General features: G+C 42.3%; 2 protein-coding genes across 3 annotated transcripts; one reads left to right on the top strand and one right to left on the bottom strand.

The window, feature by feature from the left end:
- Positions 1-129: 129 nt before the first annotated feature.
- Positions 130-9,817, bottom strand: LOC6562896 (laminin subunit beta-1). Its single transcript, XM_001988799.3, has 4 exons — positions 9,710-9,817; positions 6,167-6,244; positions 540-6,102; positions 130-463 (listed from the first exon to the last, which is right to left on the bottom strand). Exon 3 carries the CDS (start codon positions 5,910-5,912, stop codon positions 546-548), a length of 5,367 nt encoding a protein of 1,788 aa, XP_001988835.1. The 5' UTR covers positions 5,913-6,102; positions 6,167-6,244; positions 9,710-9,817; the 3' UTR covers positions 130-463; positions 540-545.
- Positions 9,818-10,914: 1,097 nt separating this feature from the next.
- On the top strand, positions 10,915-20,750 carry LOC6562897 (dual specificity protein phosphatase CDC14A). 2 transcript variants are annotated; one of them, XM_032736538.2, is made up of 7 exons: positions 10,915-11,299; positions 14,829-14,904; positions 14,967-15,232; positions 15,847-16,517; positions 16,578-17,339; positions 17,419-17,727; positions 19,532-20,741. In XM_032736538.2, exons 2-7 carry the CDS (start codon positions 14,847-14,849, stop codon positions 19,545-19,547), a joined length of 2,082 nt encoding a protein of 693 aa, XP_032592429.1. In that variant the 5' UTR covers positions 10,915-11,299; positions 14,829-14,846; the 3' UTR covers positions 19,548-20,741. The 2 variants fall into 2 exon arrangements, with proteins under 2 accessions (XP_032592429.1, XP_001988836.1); XM_001988800.3 differs by having other exon boundaries at positions 10,945-11,299; positions 18,870-20,750.
- Positions 20,751-21,011: the final 261 nt, after the last annotated feature.

Below are 21,011 nucleotides of genomic sequence, written 5' to 3'. Positions count from 1 at the left end.
ACATAGATTTAATTAAACAAAATACAAAGGGATGTTTGCTCACTTGATAATTTCCCACCAAAAAAAAGAAGAAAAAAACTTGTTGCTCACAGCGCGACCAGAAGAATAAAACCAAACAATTTGATTTATTTTTAAGTAGTATGTATTTTAATTATATTTATTATATTTGTATTTAGTTTGTTGCATTACAAAATGTGGTTTTTGCCTTCTTTTTTTTTTGTTTTTGTGTTTGTTTTTCGATAGGATTTATAAAATAAACGTAGCTCAAAGGCGTAAAAATGGCATAAATTTGAATTGATTATTGCAGTTAACATTGATTGCTTATAGTACAAAACGTAACGGTTACACTTAACAGCGTTAAATAGAAATAACTTTGCCTTTGCTTCTCGCTTGCTGCTTATTAAACGCATTTTGTTCATGAAATATGGCAATGGGGGGCGAGCTGGCCGCAACTGGCTTGCAACTGTGTAAATCAGAGAGAGAAGTTTTGCAATTAAATAATATTAAATGATAATAATAGAATAGATATATTAACTGACCTCATTTTAAACTGTGCACTGTCGATAGTTGACGGCTCTTTCTTGAATGTTTTGCAGATACTTGGTGAGCTCAACTTTGAGCGGCTCAATAGAGTCCTGCAGTTGGGCCAACTTCTCATTCTTCTCCAGATAGGTGTCCTGCAACTGATTGAGCTCGTTGAGCTTCTCGGTGGTATCCACCGTTAGCATCGAGGCGCGCTGCAGCAATTGCTTGGCCCGCTCACGAGCATTTTCCGAGTGAATAGCGCGATCGGTGAGCGTTTGATTTGTGGCACTGGTCAAGAACTGCAGATTGCTGGCCTCGCCACGGGAGCGTATTGCCTCCAATTTGACACGGTTCGCCTCCTTGGTGATCTCTTTGGCGTCCAGTTCGTTTTTCAGTATATTCTTTTGCAGGCGCTGCACCTTCTTGGCCAGATCCTCGACCTGCTTGGCGGTGACATTTGCCGGCGATTCGGCTTCCTTTGTTTCCCGATCGATCTCCTCAAGATCCTTGGCGGCTAGCTCAATGTTGCTATTTGCCTGTTGTATGGCATCCTGCGCTTTGCCCTGAGACTCAGCCGCTAAGGCCAGATTTTCGACCACGGTATTGGCCGTTTCAAGAATATTATTCGCAGTGGCTTTGGTACTGTTGGCAGTGCTCTGCAGTTCGTTGACACGCTCCAGATCGGGTCGTGTCTGGGCGATAATCGATTCGACGTTCTTTAGCGAGGAAACGGCATCGTTGATCTGCACGCCCAGCGACTCGATCTCCTTGGGATCGAGCGTGAGGTCCAGGAGCAGCGTATCCTGCGCCAGCTTCTTGCTCTCCTCCGGCTGCGCTGTCTTATTCTGCTGGAAGTCATTGACGGCATTGATCAAATTGGATGCCAGCTTGATGCTCTCATTCGTTTGATTCAAATAACGTTCCGACTCTTCAAATCCTTTTTTGGCCTTCTGATACGCCTCCGAGGCGTTCAGTTTGGCTTGGGTCAGCGAACGTATGATCTGATCGGCTTCGTCCTTTTTGCTGGTTATGGCCAGCTCGGTATCCTTGGCCACTTTGAGTGCCTCCTCGGAGTGAGCGCGTGCGCCATGCTCGCAGGAGAGGAAACCACCGCACTTGCCACAGCCAGCGCCGCCGCAAAGATTATCGCAAGGATCGCCCGGCTTGCCACACACCTGATTATTCAGATCCGGTATTTGGGAGGTCAGTGCGCTCAATTCCGAACGGTATTCGTCAATGATCTTGTCATTATTCACAATCGCATCCGTCTCATCCTTAATCTTGTTCGACAACGTTTCCACACGCTTGCAATTGCGATCCGTGTTCGAGGCCAGCTCTTTGGCCTCATCCTTGAGCGCTGTGAGGCTGCTGACGCGCTCGTAGGCATGTCTGGTCAGATTGAGCGCACCCTCAATGTTGGACTCCTGCAGCTGTATGCCGTTCTCCTTTAGCTCCTTGGAGAGCTGTTGCACCAGACGCGAATGATTCTGCAATCCCTCCAGCTCCACGGCAGATAAACTCAGTGCATTATAGATTTCATCCAGATCGTTTTCCGTCTTGCTCAAACGCTGATGGGAGTCAAAGAGTTGCTGCTTGATCACTTTGGCAGCCGCATCCAACTTATCCATATCGAGCAGACTGACCGAGGTATTCTGGAGCAGATCCCTAATGTGCTGCAGCTTCTTGTCCAGCTCACTGAACTCGGCTGTATATGCGCCCGTGGCGCCCACTTGCTTAATCTCCTTGGCGCGCTGTATCGTTGCCCGCGTCGACTCATCCAAGGCAGTCAGTATCAAATCCCAATTGTTGAAGCACTCACCGCATGGAGCACAGTGCGGGAATTGTCCGAGATAGCCACGTGCGCACTCATTGCACTTGTCGCCACCGATGCCCTCGTGGCACACACACTGACCCGTCTCCCGATCACACTGGAAATCAGCGGCACCAAACTGATCACACATACACGCCTGGCACTTCTCATTCGGATTGCCCCAGTAGTGGGCCTGGCACTGATTGCACGCCCTGCCACCAAAGCCTTGCCTGCATTCGCACTGACCGGTAAATGTGTGGCACTGTTCCTGCATTGCGCCAATTGCATCACAATTGCACGGCTCACAGCCCTCGCCGGTGGCGATCTTCCAGTGGTTCAACGCACACTGATTGCACAGCAGTCCCTCAACATTGGGCAGGCATGGACACTGTCCGGTGTGGCGATCGCAATAAGCGAGCGTTCGATTCGTGCCAAGGAAATCACATTCACATTGCCGGCAATTCTGCTGCAGTGCATCGCCGTGGTAGCCATCGCGACACAGCTCACAGTGATCCCCAGTTGTGTCGTACAGGCACTTCAAGCAAGCGCCCGTCTGTCCATCACAGTTGCCCGTGTCGTACGTATCAATATTGTTGCTGCACTCGCATTTGCTGCACGTGCCGCCATTTTCTGGTGAACCATAATGATTATCGGCACAGATCTCACAGCGGGCACCTCCATATCCATCCTGGCAGTGGCACAGCATGTTATTATTTGTCGGATCCAGGGAGCAACCATTCGCATGCGACATGCCGCTGGCTGTGGTATCTGGGCAGCGACAGGCGCGACAACCGATCTCGCTGCCAAGCAACGGATCGCCATAGTAGCCATCCAGACAGTAGTCGCAGCGGAAGCCCGTCGTCGAGTCCAGGCAGTTGAGACACTGTCCGGTTAGTGGGTCACACAGTGCCGCATGTCCATTGCACTCGCAGACGCGACACTCCGGGAAATTCCAATAGCCCGGCTGGCATTGATTACACTCTCGACCGTAGGTGTTGGGATGGCAGGCACACTGACCCGTCAGCAGATCACAATTGTTATCCTTGCTGCCAATGCTGTTGCAGTCGCAGGCCCGACAACCCTCCGGCCCGAAGCCATAGGTGCCCGGCGCACACTGATCACACTGGCGTCCCACAACATTGGGTTTGCACTGACAGAAGCCGCCATTCGAATCGCACTCCTTGCTGAACGAACCTGTCGGATTGCAATTGCACATGCTTGCTCCGTTATTGATGTACACGCTCGCATCGTGCACCATATTGCGGCAGACAGCTGGCAAGCGATTCTTATAGCGCATATCGTATAGCAAATGGGTGCAGTTCATGTTGATGTAGTCGCTCATTCGACCCGAGGATGCCTTGTAAATGGGCGTGACTTCGATGCGTGGTATTAGCGTAAGGGAGTCGACCAATATGGTTGCCGAGGGATTGTCCTCGTCGTGACGACGTCTCTCAAATAGAATACGGAAACGATACTCTTTACCAGCCTCGAGGCAAACATCTTGCAGCGGCACCACCTGCCGTTCCCTATCGGGCAGCGAAAATGGCACTCGAATTTCGGTAATCGGTGATTGGATGGCCTCGGCGCATTCCCCATTCGGATCAATCTCATCGGGCCGTATCAGCGTTATGTACGCATCCTCCCAATCGCCGGGCGATGTTGTCTGATAGCGTATGATTACATCGTAGGGCATCGAGTGTTTAATATTGTCGGCATTGAAGATCATTTCGGATTTCTCCTTCACCCGGGCGTAACCACTGCCCGTAAACGGTGGCTCCTGATTGGGGGGCAACGGTTGCAGCACAACGCTGCAGTTGCCATTGCTGGCATACGTGACACACATATCGGTTGTTTCGGCCTCGTACACGGAGTGTATATCGGGTATAAAGTAATTCTGTTTCGGTTGCGAGCACGTACGTCCGGTCATGTGTGAACGGCAACGACACTGTCCGGTCAGCACATCGCAATAGTTGTCAAAGGAGCCGCCGATATCACAGCTGCAGTGGGTGCAACCATCCTCGGATTCGGAGAGACCGAAAGTCTCCGGCTGGCATTGGTTGCAATCCTTGCCGGTGACAAGACGCTTGCAGTGGCACTCACCGTTGTGCATATTGCAGCCGGAATTGTTGACCGTACCGAGGGTGTTGCAGGTGCACGACTCACAGCCGTCCGGATTGGCTTGATTCAGTTGCCAGTAGCCCTCCTTGCATCTGTCGCAACGTCGACCCGTCACATTCGGCTTGCAGTGACAGGCGCCGGCAACGGCACCATTCTCCGGATCATTAACCGAATCACAAATGCCATCATCCAACGAACCATCCGGATCACAATCGCACGCCTTGCACACATTGGGACTGCTCAGCTGCTCGAGGGGATCGCGATAGAAGAATGCCATGCACTCCTCACAATGCTGTCCCTGTGTATTGTGCAGACAATTATCGCAAACGCCACCGGACACAAATCCGGAGGCGGCAAAGACGGCCTCATCGAAATGACAACTGACAGCATGATTATTGCATTCACATTTCTTACACGCATTCGTATGCTTGCCAAACGCCGGCTTCCACGGCAGATCATTGTAGAAATCCTGACAGTCCTCACAATTCAGACCCCTTGTATTGTGCGTACAATCGCAACGACCGTGCACCATATCGTAATCCTGCGTTGAAAACTTATCGAGCGGCAGACACTGTGAGGCATGACCGTAGCAGGAGCAGGAGCCACGAACAACCATATTGGAGATGGCATAATAGTATTTCTCCTCGTTCTCCAGTCGATTGTCGAGCAGATTATCGCCCAGCTTGTGCAACTTGGTCATATGTATCCGCAAATTGGTCATCTTCAGTTGATTCTGTACGTGCTCAGCATACGGATCCTTGACAGTGAAACTCGGTGGCAGCACACGGAAGATGACTTCACCATTGCGAGATGGTTCCACACCAGAGTAACGCGAATCGCACACAACTTCTGTAATGTTTTTCAAAACTGTCGGTATGCCCGGAAACGATTCCTCGCAGTTATAAGCAAAATAACGATAAATATGCCACGTCTTGCCAAAATCGAAACTCCTCTCAATGTACATTGTGGCCGGGCGGAAAGTAGCGAACGTAATTATCAAATGGGTGAAGTGAAATTCGGCCTCCAAGTTGAGCTGAATGGTGACATTCTGTTTGCCGTTCTCCGATTGCCACCAGGTGGCAACGCCCGGTTTGGTCTTATAGACAATCTGTCCGATGCGATGATTTAGCTTGGGATCATTGCGCGTTTCCTCCCGTGAATCGCAAAGGAAACACTTTTTATCCTCCAAATGTGACAAGATGCAGAATCTCTCTCGAGATTTCAGGCCACACGTTGAACTCGCCGTCAGGCGATTCTCACGTCCGATAAGTAGATTACCCGTTGCCGGATAGCATGAGGAGCGATCACAGGGATGCGCCTGCACATATTGACGTGGTGTGTTCCTCGGACGATCGCGATGCCCATGCTGTGGTGTACGCTGTGCTTCCAGCAGCTCCAGGCGGCTACTCAGCACGACGAGCACAAAGAACAACGCGATAAGGCCGCTATGAAGCGACATCGCTTAATCTCTCTTTCTCCCCTCTTGCTCTTTGAGCTCTCTCCGGAGCTCTCTGTTTCTCTCTCTCTCTCTCTCGCTCGCTTGATACTTTAGGTCGTGTTCCAGTAGAGCGCTTCCGGCTCCGTTTCTATAATCAGCGTTCGTTCGATTTCCTTTAACACAATTGTGGATTTTACACCACGTGGATAAGCTGTATATATATCAAAAAATTGGTTATTCAAGACGATAAAGTCAATGTTGTTAGACTAACTTACTTTTCCTTTGATTACACCTCTATGCGGCTCGTACTCTCATGTTGCACCACTCCAAGCTACGGCTTATCGACAACAAAACTGCAATTGGAATAATGAAAAATGCAATTAGAAATTACTCATTAAACAAGGCAATTCAGCATTCAGTTTTCATCTTATCAAGCTCTAATTTAAAATTATATATATGTAGTTATATTTGAAATTCCTAAATACAAACTCCCAGAAGCACCATCCGCACCGAATGAATCTTACGCACGAACTAAAGCCTCCAGCTTGAAATGTGAATGAATCTCAGGCGGTATATAAAGTTCGACTATAGGGCGATAAAGAAGTAAGTATGAATACAAACATACATACATACATACATACATACATACATACATACATACATACATACATACATACATACATACATACATACATACATACATACATACATATATTAATATACATACATAAGTTTAATCCGTTGTTGGCGGGTGCGATGCGTTTATCAGCGCTTTAAGTCTTGCACTAAATGCTCAAGCAATTATTTTTAGACACAGCAGCCTCGACTACATTAAAATTGATGTGTGGTTTACTCGACTACAATGTTCGTGATCTCATCAGCTTTTTGGATTTCTCAAATATTTCAAAGTCCAAAACGAATAGCAAACAGATCTATTAAAAAAAAAACATTTAGGATTTTAAGCTCATATTTAAAACATATATATTTTAATTCATCTGCTCATAAACTAGGATATCAAATCAAATATATCATTAGCTGCTCTGCGCCACTATATGAAATCTGGGTCTATGCTCTTATCAGTCCCAGTTCCATTCGGACACGCAACAAACAAAGTCGACTCAAAACTGTGCTAAAGACCCAGCAACTCCCAGCGATAAGCAGCCGGGAGGCGGCATAAGTCAAAAATTTGTGCTCACGATGTGAACACTGATAGGAATTGGGATTGCTTCGCTTCTCGACGCGCCTCAGCAACACTCTTTGATTTGTAGAAGGAGGAGTCGTAGCAGCAGCAGGAGGAGGAAGAGGTGGCTGGCAATACAACTATTTTGTAATTACGAGCACGTCCCGATAAGAGTTCATTCACAGATGCGATCATATATATATATATATATATATATATATATATCTGTCAATATTTATACACATAAGTCTGCGGTTGCAAGTGTGCCTCTGCTGTGGTATTGTGAGTGCCTTAGACCATTGAAGATTCCTGCTACACTTTGATGGGGTATTCTTGTTATAGTTTTTAAGATGTGGGTTTGCAAACTCTTTAATCTTGCTAATTTAACTCGAGCACTTTTTGAGAGTCTGAAAAACGGCTGACATACAATTATTTTACTTATCGACTTATTTGCGATTTGAAAAAGTGGATGAATATAGAAATTTTGAATGAAATAACTTTGTCATATCATGTGAACCATTGGGAAATTAGAATTTCAATGTTTATTTAGTATATTCTGTGATTTATGGCAAATTATAACTTCCAAATATTAAATTATCCAAATCAATTAACTTCTGTTACGAAGAATATAATTTTTATGGGAAAAGTAGACTTGCAGAATAATTATGGAATTTTTTACTCGGGCCACAACGTAATAAGATAGTTGTTCAACAAATATATCATTTATCTCATTCAGTGACATATCTGCGAGGGTATTTGATCAAAGGTCCCAAGCAGATAACTATTCTTGCTTGATCTAATTGCTGTTCAGCCTTTCATTCTGGTCGGCCACTGTTAATTTCATTTTCATTTGGGGCGCACACAAAAAAAGCACAAAAAATAAACAGCAGACGGGCAAATGAACAAATAAGCAAAGAACTAAACAAAACGTTAATTTACCAAGCATACAAGCAGAGGAGATATACTGGGATGTGTTTGTTTATGACTTTGAATGGGTAAACAAGCAAAAACTCAACACAAAAGGAATGCCACACTTCGAAATACCCTGTGCCCATTAAGCTTTAAAACTTGTTCTTGATTTGATTGGAATTGGAAAACATTGTGAATCGAAACATGTGAATCTATGTGACACTATTACTGAATAAAACTGTGTTTTATATTGATCAGTGTGAATCGATTTGACTCGATTAATTAACAAAACTGTCTGTCAGGGCTTATCTGCTGATATACCCGCTCTGCAGATAGATTAAAAGGTATCCGAATGAAGCAGCACTGGAGCAAAAGGCAACGTTTCAAAATTGACTTCATTCCTGCATGCATGTATGGATGTGTGTGTATGTGATGAGTATATGCTACACACGAATACACATATATACATAAATATTATATATTCATATATGTATATATATATAGTTCGACAAGTTCATAAAATTGCTCATGTCCATATTTTCTTAGCTTTGCCATGTTTATATTTTCAATTCCGACAACTGCTCATTGACCACACATCCTCAGCTGGAACTGTTTTCACTTATGGGGCACATGTGTGTGCAACTCTTGTGAACACCTCCCAAAAGAACCAAAATCAAAAATGAGATCAGCATGCGGCATGCAACTATAATTAGACTTGAGCTAAGTCCTGCCCACTGCAATATATATACACTATTTATATATACACCATTCACTTGTGTGTGGTGCTGGTTAGAGATCTGTTAGATTGAAGCTTGGCTCATATTTTAATTAGTAACCTCGTTAAATGACAATTTGCTTAGCAATGCATTTTTGTAATGCACTCTATTCCTTGCCTAGTGCGATATGCACACATGCACAAAAAGATATGAATGCGCGAGGGTAGTTTAATGAGTACGCAAATCCTTGTAATTTTTTTATATTTTCAATCAAAACCAAAATCGATCTTTCTTTTCATTTATAGTTCACGCACACATTGAAGTGTTGAACTATCAAAAAGTTGTCTAAGATGGAAGAAACCAATTAAATTTGTTGTAGATTTTAGGGCTTATCTATAAGTAATTTTGTACAAAAATTGTGCAAACATGAAAGATATTAAAACAAAAACAAATGAAGCAGCTACTACAAAGGACTATTATTACAAACATCCCGCTAGCCAGGCAAATGAACAATAGAAGTATTGCTCAAGCCACCCTCGCAGCTTCATGTGTGTGTGTGTGTGTGAAGAGTGTAAAGACATAAGTATGCATATGGCATATGCAAGGCAAGGCATTCTCAAATGGATTTGGGTATGAGGCATCATGTTACAAGTCGTATGTAATCCAAAAGAATTCATGTGCTTTACAATGTAAACTTTTTTCTGTGACAGAATGAAATAATTTTTGTAAGTAAAAACAAAAAATCATAGCTAGCGATAAAAACATTGCAGTAGCCACAACAACAACAGCAACAACGGATGCAGAGAGGTTTGTATGTTTGTGTGTATATAGAAGAAGTAGCAAGTAACAACAAACGGGACAAAACAGATAAAACCAAGGCAGGCAGCAACAAAAACAGAATCGAACAGCTGCGTTCTAAGAATTGCCGCACAACTTTAATTTTGAAGTAAGTATTTTTAACACAAATCACAAATAAAAAAGAGTAAATCATTATTTAAGTTTAGTTTTCTTACCACGGCGTATTACTTCAACTCCAACTCCAACTCCTACTTCTCCCTCGTCGTTTCAATACAACAACATTTTCTGTTATACACAAAAACAACAAACTCTCAACACTGCACACTGTTGTTGTTGTTTTTGTTGCTGTTTCGACTTCTTTTTTTAAACTTAAAGGGAGCATGCACAAATACACATACACATTCACATTTACACATAAACAGCGCAACACACAAGATATTTTCCCAAGACAATCAGAGGACGGCGAAAAATGAAAACCGGGAACTGCCGAAAACCCGTCCGCTCGACAAAGATCCACACTCGCTACTAAACGGTTGCGAGCGGCTTTGTTGATCACTCCGCAAAGTGTACGGAGACCAAGAGCGAGAGAGCGATATGCATAGATTGATCTCAAGTATAAGAGAAGACAGATGAAGTCATAGAGCAGCACATGCACTCTACACTCTTCTTGTGTACTTACTGAGTTGTGTGCTGGCACTTTAGCGTGTGCTGAGTTTACCAAATATTAACATTGAATTGTACCTACTAAAAGAATATGTAAATGTTTGTTTTTTTTATTAAAAAGTATAAAAGCATAATATAAAATATATTTATACAAAATTGAATTAATTGTTAAAATTCAGAACCTGTTACGCAGCGCAAAAGTAAGCAACAAGTGGATGCAGGCGAGTCAGTATTTGTGTGGGAGTGCGAGTGAGAGCGCATCATCTGCCAGATACACAATGTAATTGTTATGTTTTGAAATTTTGCTTCAAACATCAAATTTAGCTAAGATTGTTACACATAAGGCACACATTGAGTTTTTTCTTACATACTTATTTAGCAAAGTTATTCCAAATTCAAATTTTAACTGATACTGCGACAGCAAAATAAAGGCTCAATAGTCAAATGAATGGCAACGCCTTAAAAAGTGTGCTGGCAAAACGATTTTAAGTATTTTTGCGACTCTGTTGGAAACAGAGAGAGAGAGAGAGAGAGAGAGAGAGAGAGTGAAAGAAAGAGAGAGAGATAGGCAGAGAGAGCGAGAGAGAGTTAGGGCGCAGAGCATAGAAAACGGTTATCTTAGTATTGGTAACTTTGATAGCGCCAAGTTGGCGCTTGTGGGCGCAGGGGCATACGCAGCGCTCACACAACACACAAAACGAAGGAGAGCACAAAATGCAATGGAAAAAGCGCCAACGCCGCAACGAGTTGACAGTTCACCATTGGAGCTCTTGCCGAGCAGTCGATCGCACGCAAAATCGAGTGTTTGTCAACATTAATGAGATCGTTACGATTTTTGAAAACAGAAAAAAGAAACTCTCACCGAAAATGTTGTTAGCTGGGCGGCAGTGAACACCTATACAAATTACATGTGCCACAATAGTCAACAAAATTATTTGTAAACACACTCAAAAAAGATACGAAAAAAACAAATAAATACAAAAAAAAAAATACAACAAACAAAATCCAATTAAGTGATACTGTGCTATGCAGAATCAATTTTGTGTCACATCTAAATTTCTAGTTCCATGGTGTGTGTACGGCTGCTGTTGACCTATCCTGTTGTTGTGCATTTCCAACTACAAACACCCAAAACTATTTAGGTGAGTCCCAAGCAAAGTGTACGTACTTGCCTCAATCTCTCCTCCCTCCGACCACCCAGCTAATAATATACCACAGATATATAGTCCAGCAAACGAGTATGCCCCAAAAATTGATTACGCAGTACACCAAAAAAAAAGCTACGTCTTCTTCGACATTTGGCGTTTCAGTTTCATTTGGTTGTGTGGATATGAAGAAAAATGCGTTGGTTGCTTTTATTAATAAAACACCAACACACAGTCACACTCATACACGAACAAGTGTAAATGAAGGAGAGAGCTAGTGTTGCCTATTCAGCTTTTTTCACGTCAAATGTTACTTTTTTGAGTTGAGTTTTATTATGCATCAAGTTTGAAAATAGCCAAGTGTACGAATTTAAGTCTTTTTTTTTATTAAAACGACTTCTTTTGTCCAATTTTTATTGTTTAATAAGCAATAAATTTAACGATAAAGGTAGCTTTTCTTGAACTTCATGTTTAGCGTTTTTTCAGCTTTGCCCAATTTGGCAACACTTGAGAGACAACAACAGGCATCAGCTTTTAAGCGCGCCACAGAAAGAGCACGGAGAGAGAGATAGAGAGCAGCATACGGCATGCGCAGTACGGTGTTTGTGGAGGTGGAGAGGGTAAGAGTGGAGCAGTTGGTGGAGCTGTTGCTGTTATATGGCTGTAGTTGTGAATTGCTTTCTGTTTTGAGCGCGGCAAAATCTCTGCTGCGGCCGTTTCAAAAAAATAAAACAAGCAAGCTTTTCAATAGCAGCCCAACGAACATCAACATTCATTTTACGTTTAGACAAAAGAGACAAGAGGGGGGCTCTTAACTTTGTTGTTGTTCTTAGCTATTGTTGTGAGTTGGTGACGTCATTTGGCAGTGCTATATTTAAAAAAAAAAACTAGTTTTAATTTCTGTATTGTTCTCAGCTCAGTTGTAACTAAAAATCCAAAACCAATGCAATTGGACACTCGCTTTGTTTTTTTTTTTTTGCCTCCCCCTTTTTAATGTTTACTCGCTGCACCGATAAGCGGTACATGTGTGTGTGTGTGTATGTGTGTGAGCGATTGTTTTTGCTGATATGTTTTGTTGTCGTCACGTGGAATGCTCAAACATTTTTATAGGTGTTGTGTGTGTGTGTATATGTGTGTAGTATATGTGTTTGTTTTGGCGCGTTGGCAGTTCATGGCAAAGTGCGCTATTGTGAACTACTTGAAACAGTTGTGAAAGGTTGTAATTTCCGTTAGAGCATTTTCATTAACTGATGAGCACATTGCGATGAGATGGGAAATTATTGCTGACCAAAGCAGGTTACAGTTGTAAATACACACACACGCACATACATACATACACACATACACATGTATATAGGTGGCATTATAGTGCTCGCTTGACAAGTTGAATTTCTACGGCATTTGAATTGTTAACATATTAAAATCCCATTTATTATTGCCGTAAAATCATTTCGCCAATATTTGCAGAGTCCATTAGGCACTGACTAGCCCCTGTGTTATTTATGAGCTTACGTTTTTGCAGTTGCCAAATAGCAGTTGCTACCAATATTGCTGACCAGTCTGAATACTCTTTTTTTTAACTTGCATCAAATCTTTATTGCCTAAATAATTAAGATTTAAGCTAACTAACTATCAAATAGATTTTTCTTTGGTTGAATTGAATGATGTGAATAAAAAAATAACATGTTGCTGGAATTTGCCATCATGATCCCATGACTATTTGTAGAGTCTAATTTTAGTAAGTTCTCAAATTGCGTCCATCAGATAAACCATGCATTGTACTCCTTATAAGTTGCATGCCACTCTAGTTGATTTTCTCTTGTATTTTTTATGGTACGTACGTGTCGGATGCACGACTGTGTATGAATGTATGTATTTCCACACCTGTGTCTGTGTCTGAACTCACTTTGATTGCAATCTATCTTTAGCGTTTTTCTGTAGTCTCTTTGTTCCTTGGGCCTGCTTTATACGTAATACGAGTAACTTACTTCTTGACTTTTAAACTTTAAGATCCGGAAAAGGAAATGTTGGTCCCTTAACGAAAATTCTCTAACGGCACGCCAATTGCTGCTCTTTGGGCTGGCCAAAGCGAAAGGTTAAAAATTTACATAAAATCGAATATTATAAAAGTGTTGTGTTGTACAACACATTCATATGCATATATTAAACAACACATATGTGCGTGATTGTGTGTGTGTGTGTGTGCAAACGACACACATTCCCTGACATGGCAGGCCAACATTATAAACTTTGGGCGCTCACAAAATCCGATACCCAAGAGCCTTGTTTGAGGGCTCGAAAAGTGCTTAACTTGTTACCCGAGTTCTGTGTGTCAAGAACTTTCGCTCAACCCATCTCGCAATTTCCTTCTTTTTTTTTTTACTTATTTGCTAGTATCTGAATGCAAATAACTTGCCGACCTGTGGATAGCAATTAATTTTCTGGGTTTATATATATAATACATATTTATAGTACATATGCAAGTAGATTAAAAATATTAAGTGGATCAGCTAGATTTATATGTCCACATGGCTTAAATTGTAGGGCATGTCTTCTTAAAACCTAATTAATCAACGAGAAATTAAACTGCTTTTTTGTTTTTTGTTTTCTTTTACAAATTTCGCTTTAATTTAAGAACTCTTAAATGATTTTCTTAAATTTGATTTTTTGGTACATACAAAATGTAATCTTATTTTATATCAAACCTCCAAATTAAGTATTTAAAGTTTCCACTTGTAATGGGATCTTAAATTAGACAAAAATTGTTTGTAATCTGTCTGTCTTGATCAACTTGATCGGGCTTAGATTTTAAATGGAATCTCATTTAAAATAGTCTTTGGTTCCGATAAAAGTGTATTCCATAGTCGATGCTACATAAAATGTGTGGCTTTTATGGACCCTCGGCTTGTTTATTAGGCTGCGGATGTCAGCAAATAACTGCCTGACTTGTGTATACTGTCTGACTTATATGCATACGTGTATCAATAAATATATCCATATGCTACACACACACACACACATATGCACACATATATGGAAAAGTGGGGCAAATAAGGAAAATGCGGCATTGTCCTCTTGGCTGCTAAGGAGGCCAAATCGCATAGATTGAACAAAACAAAGCATATTTTCTTTTCTTTTCTTTTTTGTACCTATAGTTTATGACTATCTATATATTTATATATGCATAAATTATACTGAGAAACCTTTCGCGGAAAACAGCATTTACTTTGACCAATTAAGGCAAAGTCAGTTGGGTGGGCGATTTCATTAGCCACAGATGAAAAAAAGCAACAAGCAAAAAAAAAATAAAAAATAAATAAATAATAAAATTGTTATTTATTATGGAAGCAAGCGGAAGCAATGTCGAGAACTATGAGTGGGCAGACCTAAGCTGTGATCATTGGCCACAAATGGAGCTCTTACTGTACTCATATCTTGTTTGTTCAAGATAACTGAAGATCTGGAAAGTTTACATTATATATACGTAGTTCAACATCATTTCGTTTGTGTTCTGTGTTCGTTGCAGTTGCGCAAACTGTGAAACATGATGCTGGACGATGACAACTCGGAACTGCTGGTCTGTGCCACTGAGGTGCAAGAAGGTAATATTTGAATTGAGACGCTGACAATGAACTGCAATTGAACCCATTTCATTCGATTTCAGATCGCTTATACTTTGTGGTCTTCAAGAAGAACATCAAGCCAAAGAATACGGTCAACACCCACTATTTCAACATCGATGATGAGTTTGTCTATGAGAACTTTTACAACGATTTTGGGCCACTCAATTTATGTATACTGTATCGCTACTGCATGAAGCTCAACACCAAACTGAGTGCCAAGAGTCACGCAAACAAGAAAATCGTGCACTACACCTCCATGAATCCGGCCAAGCGTCTCAATGCGGCCTACCTGATTGGTTCGTATGCAGTAAGTGTAACTTTTCCTTCGCTGATATCTGTAGCGCCTCCCAAGACGGAAATTGGATTTCAAATATTGTGTGTAGTTCCGGAAAAAAACAAATTGTTGCAATTGTAACGCGAATTTAAACTGCCTTTTAACAGAAAGAAAAAAACGAGGCATTGCAGCGAGCTAAAGAACATAAAATTACACTTGTATTGCCTTACACTTTTAAAGTGAAATGATTAATACACATTTATTGATTTATTCCCTTGTGTTTGACAAAGTTCATTTAAGGCAACCCAACGAATAATATATTGGCTGTAAAACTATTTGTTTTGTTGTAGGGCTGAGTTACTTGAAGATGTGTCACAGAAAATGTGAGCAGACCAACCAGCAGATTAGATTCAATTGGAAATTAAACGATTATTAAGAAAATGTATATTATATAATATATTTGCCAGGAATAAGTCTATTAGCAATATCGTATATCGATAAAAATAGAGAAAGTTGAGTTGAAATTTGAAAGATAAGAGACTTTCCAGAGGTTATTATAAACCACCTAATAATCTAGAGAACATACTTATTTACAGATCAATAACTCTTTAACAGACATTTTTAACGGACCCACTTGATTTTTGTAGATAATTTATTTAAATAAAACACCGGAGGAGGCCTACAGACCACTTGTCGCTGGCGATATTCCGGCGTATACGCGTTTCTGTGATGCCAGCTATGGGCCCAGCAATTTCAAGATTTCGCTGCTCGACTGCCTCCAAGCCGTACACAAGGGCCTGCAGGCGGGCTACCTCAACTTCAATGACTTTGATGCCGAGGAGTATGAGCACTTTGAGCGTGTGGAGAACGGTGATTTCAATTGGATAGTGCCGCAAAAGTTTATAGCATTCTGTGGACCACATCAGAAGTCGAAAACATTGCCAAACGGCTATCCGTGCCATGCGCCAGAACGTTACTTTAGCTATTTTCGGGACAACAATGTGACGACGGTGATTCGCCTGAATGCCAAAGTCTATCATGCCTCGTCTTTTGAGAATGCCGGCTTCGATCACAAGGACCTCTTCTTCATCGATGGCAGCACGCCCAGCGATGCCATACTTAAAAAGTTTCTCTCCATCTGTGAGACGACAAAGGGCGCGATTGCGGTGCATTGCAAGGCGGGATTGGGACGCACGGGCAGCCTCATCGGTGCCTACATGATGAAACATTACGGCTTTAGTGCCCTGGAGGCAATTGCCTGGCTGCGATTGTGTCGGCCCGGCTCGGTGATTGGACATCAACAGCAGTGGATGGAGGAGTAAGTAGTGGCAACTTTGTTTGTAATTTTGATTAATCTGTGATTTTTATCGCCTTGCAGCAAGCAGAGTTGGCTGTGGTCCGAGGGTGAACGGATGCGTCGTCGCAGCGGATTGCCGATACTGAAGCACAAGTACGGCATCTACAGCATCGAGCTGAAGAGCAAACTGGCCGAGAGCGATCTGCTCCAGCAGCAGCTGCAGCAGACGACAACGACCGTGGATCCCTTCGATCATGTCGATCTGCTGCTGACGCGTGTCAAGGGCATTTCACAGCGTGTGGACACAATGCATTTAAATGATCAGGATACATTGGATGCGGCAACCGATGAGGATCTGTCCGAACCGCAGATGGACCTGCTGAAGCTCGAACTGCACTATCAGTCCACAGACGATACCAATTGCAATGTTAGCGACAATGATACCGACACGGCCAGTGCTGCGGCAGAACAGCCGTTGTCCTCCTCCGCCTCCACCTACACCATCTCGACGCGTCGCCGCAAATCGCCATCGAACGCCAACAAGCCAACGGTAATTGCCAATTCATTGCGTCGTCTGGTGAACCCAAGCGGTGCACGCAATGCCGGACACAGCAGCGCTCTGGCCGGTGGCAGCAGCAGTCTCGATCCGAGCGGCAGCTGCACGGAGAAGAAACTGCGCAAGCCCAGCGCCAATGTGTTTGAGGCAGCGCGACACACGATCGCCTCCTCGGTGCGCATGACCCAAACGGCGCTGGAGAAGAAGCAGATGCAGACGCAGGGCGATAAACTCAATCAGATCAAGGCGTTGCGGCGACATCACTCACGTTCGGTGAACAGCAACAGGTGGGTGGCGAGGGCGTAAAAGATACAAAAGACAACATTTCTATACTGTAATACCCTGTAATATTTTTTGTGTCAGCAGCGATGCCGATGAAAATCTGCGACATACGCGCGCCCGTTCTCAGCCATTTCGCAATAATAATGAGGTGGCGTCATTGCGGCTTAAGAGTGGCAGCTGTCTGGGCGCCAGTACAACTGCAACAGTGGCAACGACGGCGACGACAGCAACAACAACAGCAACGTCAACGGCAACATCACATAACCTTAACAACAACAACTATCTAAACAACTCTTTGCATAACAGTAACAATAATAGCACTAACAACAACAACAACAATATGCAGACCAATGTGGCCAGTCGCACTCGCAGTCTGGCTATCTACAGCAAAAGGTAAGTGCCGTCCAAGACCCCCCACCACACCCCATCCCTACATTCCAGCAGCGCAGCACACACACACACACACACCTCTACACACACCAATTAGTATTGAAAATGAGTTGAGTTTGAGTTCGAATTTTGCGGCAGCTGTTTTTTTATTGTTCTCGTTTAGTGTTTTCGCATTTTGTACTCCCCCTCATCACTTTTTTTTTTTTTGGTGTCTTCCCCCGCTTTGCACCTTCGGCCAGTTGTGTATGTATTATAAGTATACAGGTTTTATATATAATAATTGTTAAATCGTACTTTTAATTTTCTTCCTCCTAACCGTATTTGCACAACTTTAACAAATGCATTGGAGCCACGATTGCCACTAGAAAAAAATTATTAATTTGACTTGTAAAACATACAAAATTTAAAGTATTTAATACAAAAAATTGAAAAGTACTTTAATTCCGTTTTAAAGGCATTTAATTAATCTTGAGAAACTATTTTATTTATCGTAATAATAACGTTAAAAAATATGTGTATCTTCTAGAACCTGAAAATTGATTGGTAAATAGATTTACAACGATTACGATTACTCCAATAAAATAAACCAATAATCTTATCTTTTGAAAAGATACGCAGTGTATCCAAGAATGTACCAAGAATAATGTACCAATTTTGGTACACTTGTACCAAAGGTGGCAACCGTGGCACGAAAAGCTTAACGTAAAAGTTATCGACAACGATGACGATAACGATAAAAAAACTAATTTTAGGAGTTATTTTTTTTCTCTTCGATTTTTATTGTATCTTGAGTATGTACTTACATTTTCCATTAATTAGTCTTACAATTTATTTGTGCATGCAAAATTACAAATTAATAAAAAAAAACAACAAAAAACACAAACCAAATCAAAATTTTGAGTTTGCCATTTTCTTTTTTTGTTTTGTTTTGTTCTAAAACTGTTTGGCCAATTTTGAGTTGTTGTTGATCTTATATGTTGCGCTTTTGTATGCATTTGTATTTTCCTTTGGTTTGTCGGCTTGTGTGTTGGTCTCCTCCTCAGCCACTGTTCCACATCTTAAAAATCTATCTCTCTTCCGTCTCTTGGTTGGCTGCTTGGCTGTGGGCACACATATTTCGCTCCTCCAACCCCCCAAAATGACAGAATGGAATTGAAGCATCTGCGCAAAGCGGAGCAACAGCAACAGCAACAACAACAACAACATGAACAGACACACACTTCCGGTCTAGCCGCTGTGCTCGATAAGCAATTGAAACCGTATGCAACGATCAATGAAAGTAAAATACCCGTTAATGTTGGTGGCATCGGCGGTGCCGGCAGCTCGGCAACTATACCGCCTGTGCGGAGCAGCGTCTCGCGCAGCTCACATCATCACATGACGCTAAGGGGTCGCTCACGTATACGTTATCCGAGGCCAGGCGCTGGAGAACAGATGGCTTCGGCGTCGGTGTCGGCAACAGCTGCAGCAGTAGCAGCAGCTCAATCCTGCACGTTGGCGACGGCTCGTTATTATCGTGATGTATCCGCCATACCGGCGAATGGGTCGTCATCTTCGCTGGTCAATGCTTTGGGCGGTGCAAGTGCTCTTTGCTACGGCATTGCAACGCGTTCTTCATCTGCCACGCTTGATCTCAACTCTAATCCGCTGCCAGCTGTCAGCTCCAGCTCTAGCTTAAGCACAACAACAGCAACAGCAACCGCAACCAAGTCAAAGATACCCAACTTGAACCACAACAACATCAACAACAACAACAACAATCACAACTGCAATTTGAGTAATACGCATTCTTCTACACCTCCCCTAGACACAAGCCGACTTAGCCTGGGCAATGGACGTGCCAGCGATGAACAGCAGCCGGAGTTCAGCAGTGAGCATAATAACTTTAGCCTGGGAATCAGCAAGCGGAACAAGCGTTCGCTAAGCTCCACACGCATTGAGAAGGACAAATGCGATGAGTACAACACAAAGTTGCTGCGCAAGACGAGCGTTGTTGCGGCCGCAGCGGCAGCTGCAGCAGCAGCAGCCGCAGTCTCCGCAGCAAACTACTCTTCCTCGACCATAAACAAAACGAACATCAACCACAACAGCAATAACAGCGGCAATAGCAGTAAATATAATAGCAACAGTGGCACCCCAACAACCAGCATCGGTGGCGGCAGCTTTAGGTTATCGCGTCGAATCTTTGCCGACCAATCTGGTTCATCAGCGTCCACGTCCGCCTCCAATTCTGGTATACCAACACCGACGGCACCGCCCACACTGCCCTGGCAACAGTCATCGGGGCATCCTTCACGTGGCGTCAGTCGCTTGACCACAGATCGCGACCAACAGCAGCAGCAGCAGCATCTTAAGCTGCGCAAGAAGATCAGCTATTAACATTAAGGCTTCCATTTCTATTCAAGCTGCATGCAATTGCTATTGTTGCCATTCATTTTTTGTAAAGCGAAATTCTTCTAGTGTTAATAGTAAAATTTATTTAAGGCCCCCACAAACAGAGAAAGCTGGGCTTATTTATTATTTGGGAGTAATTGGGAACGAAATCGCAATCCATAAAACGAAACAATTAATTGCCTTCTGATAACTGTGAATTCGATATTATCTCGGCAATAGTCAAATATTTTTTAAACAGATTATTGTCATACTTCAAATAAGCATATACTTAGCCAAATTTATACAAAAATTAAAAATGTATCTGCTTTTTGCCTTGCATCCGTTAAGGGGCATCATAGTGATATAACCGTTTCCGCAAAAAATAAAAAATAAAAAATATATTCGTCTGTCTGTTCCAACTAGCCGATCTTAAAGATCAAGAGTAGTCAAGCGAATGAAGCTTACAATATTTATTGTAAGACATATTTTAAGCACACTGTTTTAGCATTATATTCATCTACCCTAAATAATCGTATAACATCCATGTTAAATTAAGTTTCAAGTTGTGTTATCCTCCGTTTTTATTATTGGTATACATACAAATTGATTTAAATAAAACCGAAAAAAAACTGTATAGCAATCAATTAGTTTTTGGTAGTAAAACCTTTACAAACTCCAAAAAAATAAACAAGTTGATCTAAATTCTAGAAATTACTTTGTTAGACTTAAGCGAAGGATACCTTCTACATTGTAAGGTGACGAATTTTGCGGTTTCGTTCCTTGGCCCAGTTGTTGTACAATGTTAACAAAAGTACATTACGACCTTAACAGAAATCTTGCTTTTATATTTGACATACATATAAAAATATGTATTTTTAATACACGAAGATTACTAGGACTAAGCGTTGAACATA

This window comes from Drosophila grimshawi, unplaced genomic scaffold (assembly GCF_018153295.1).
Source record: "Drosophila grimshawi isolate 15287-2541.00 unplaced genomic scaffold, ASM1815329v1 contig_1377, whole genome shotgun sequence".
NCBI classification, from domain to species: Eukaryota; Metazoa; Arthropoda; class Insecta; order Diptera; family Drosophilidae; genus Drosophila; species Drosophila grimshawi.
Note: the sequence above shows the minus strand (reverse complement) of the source record. Positions and strands in the feature narration are given on the sequence as shown.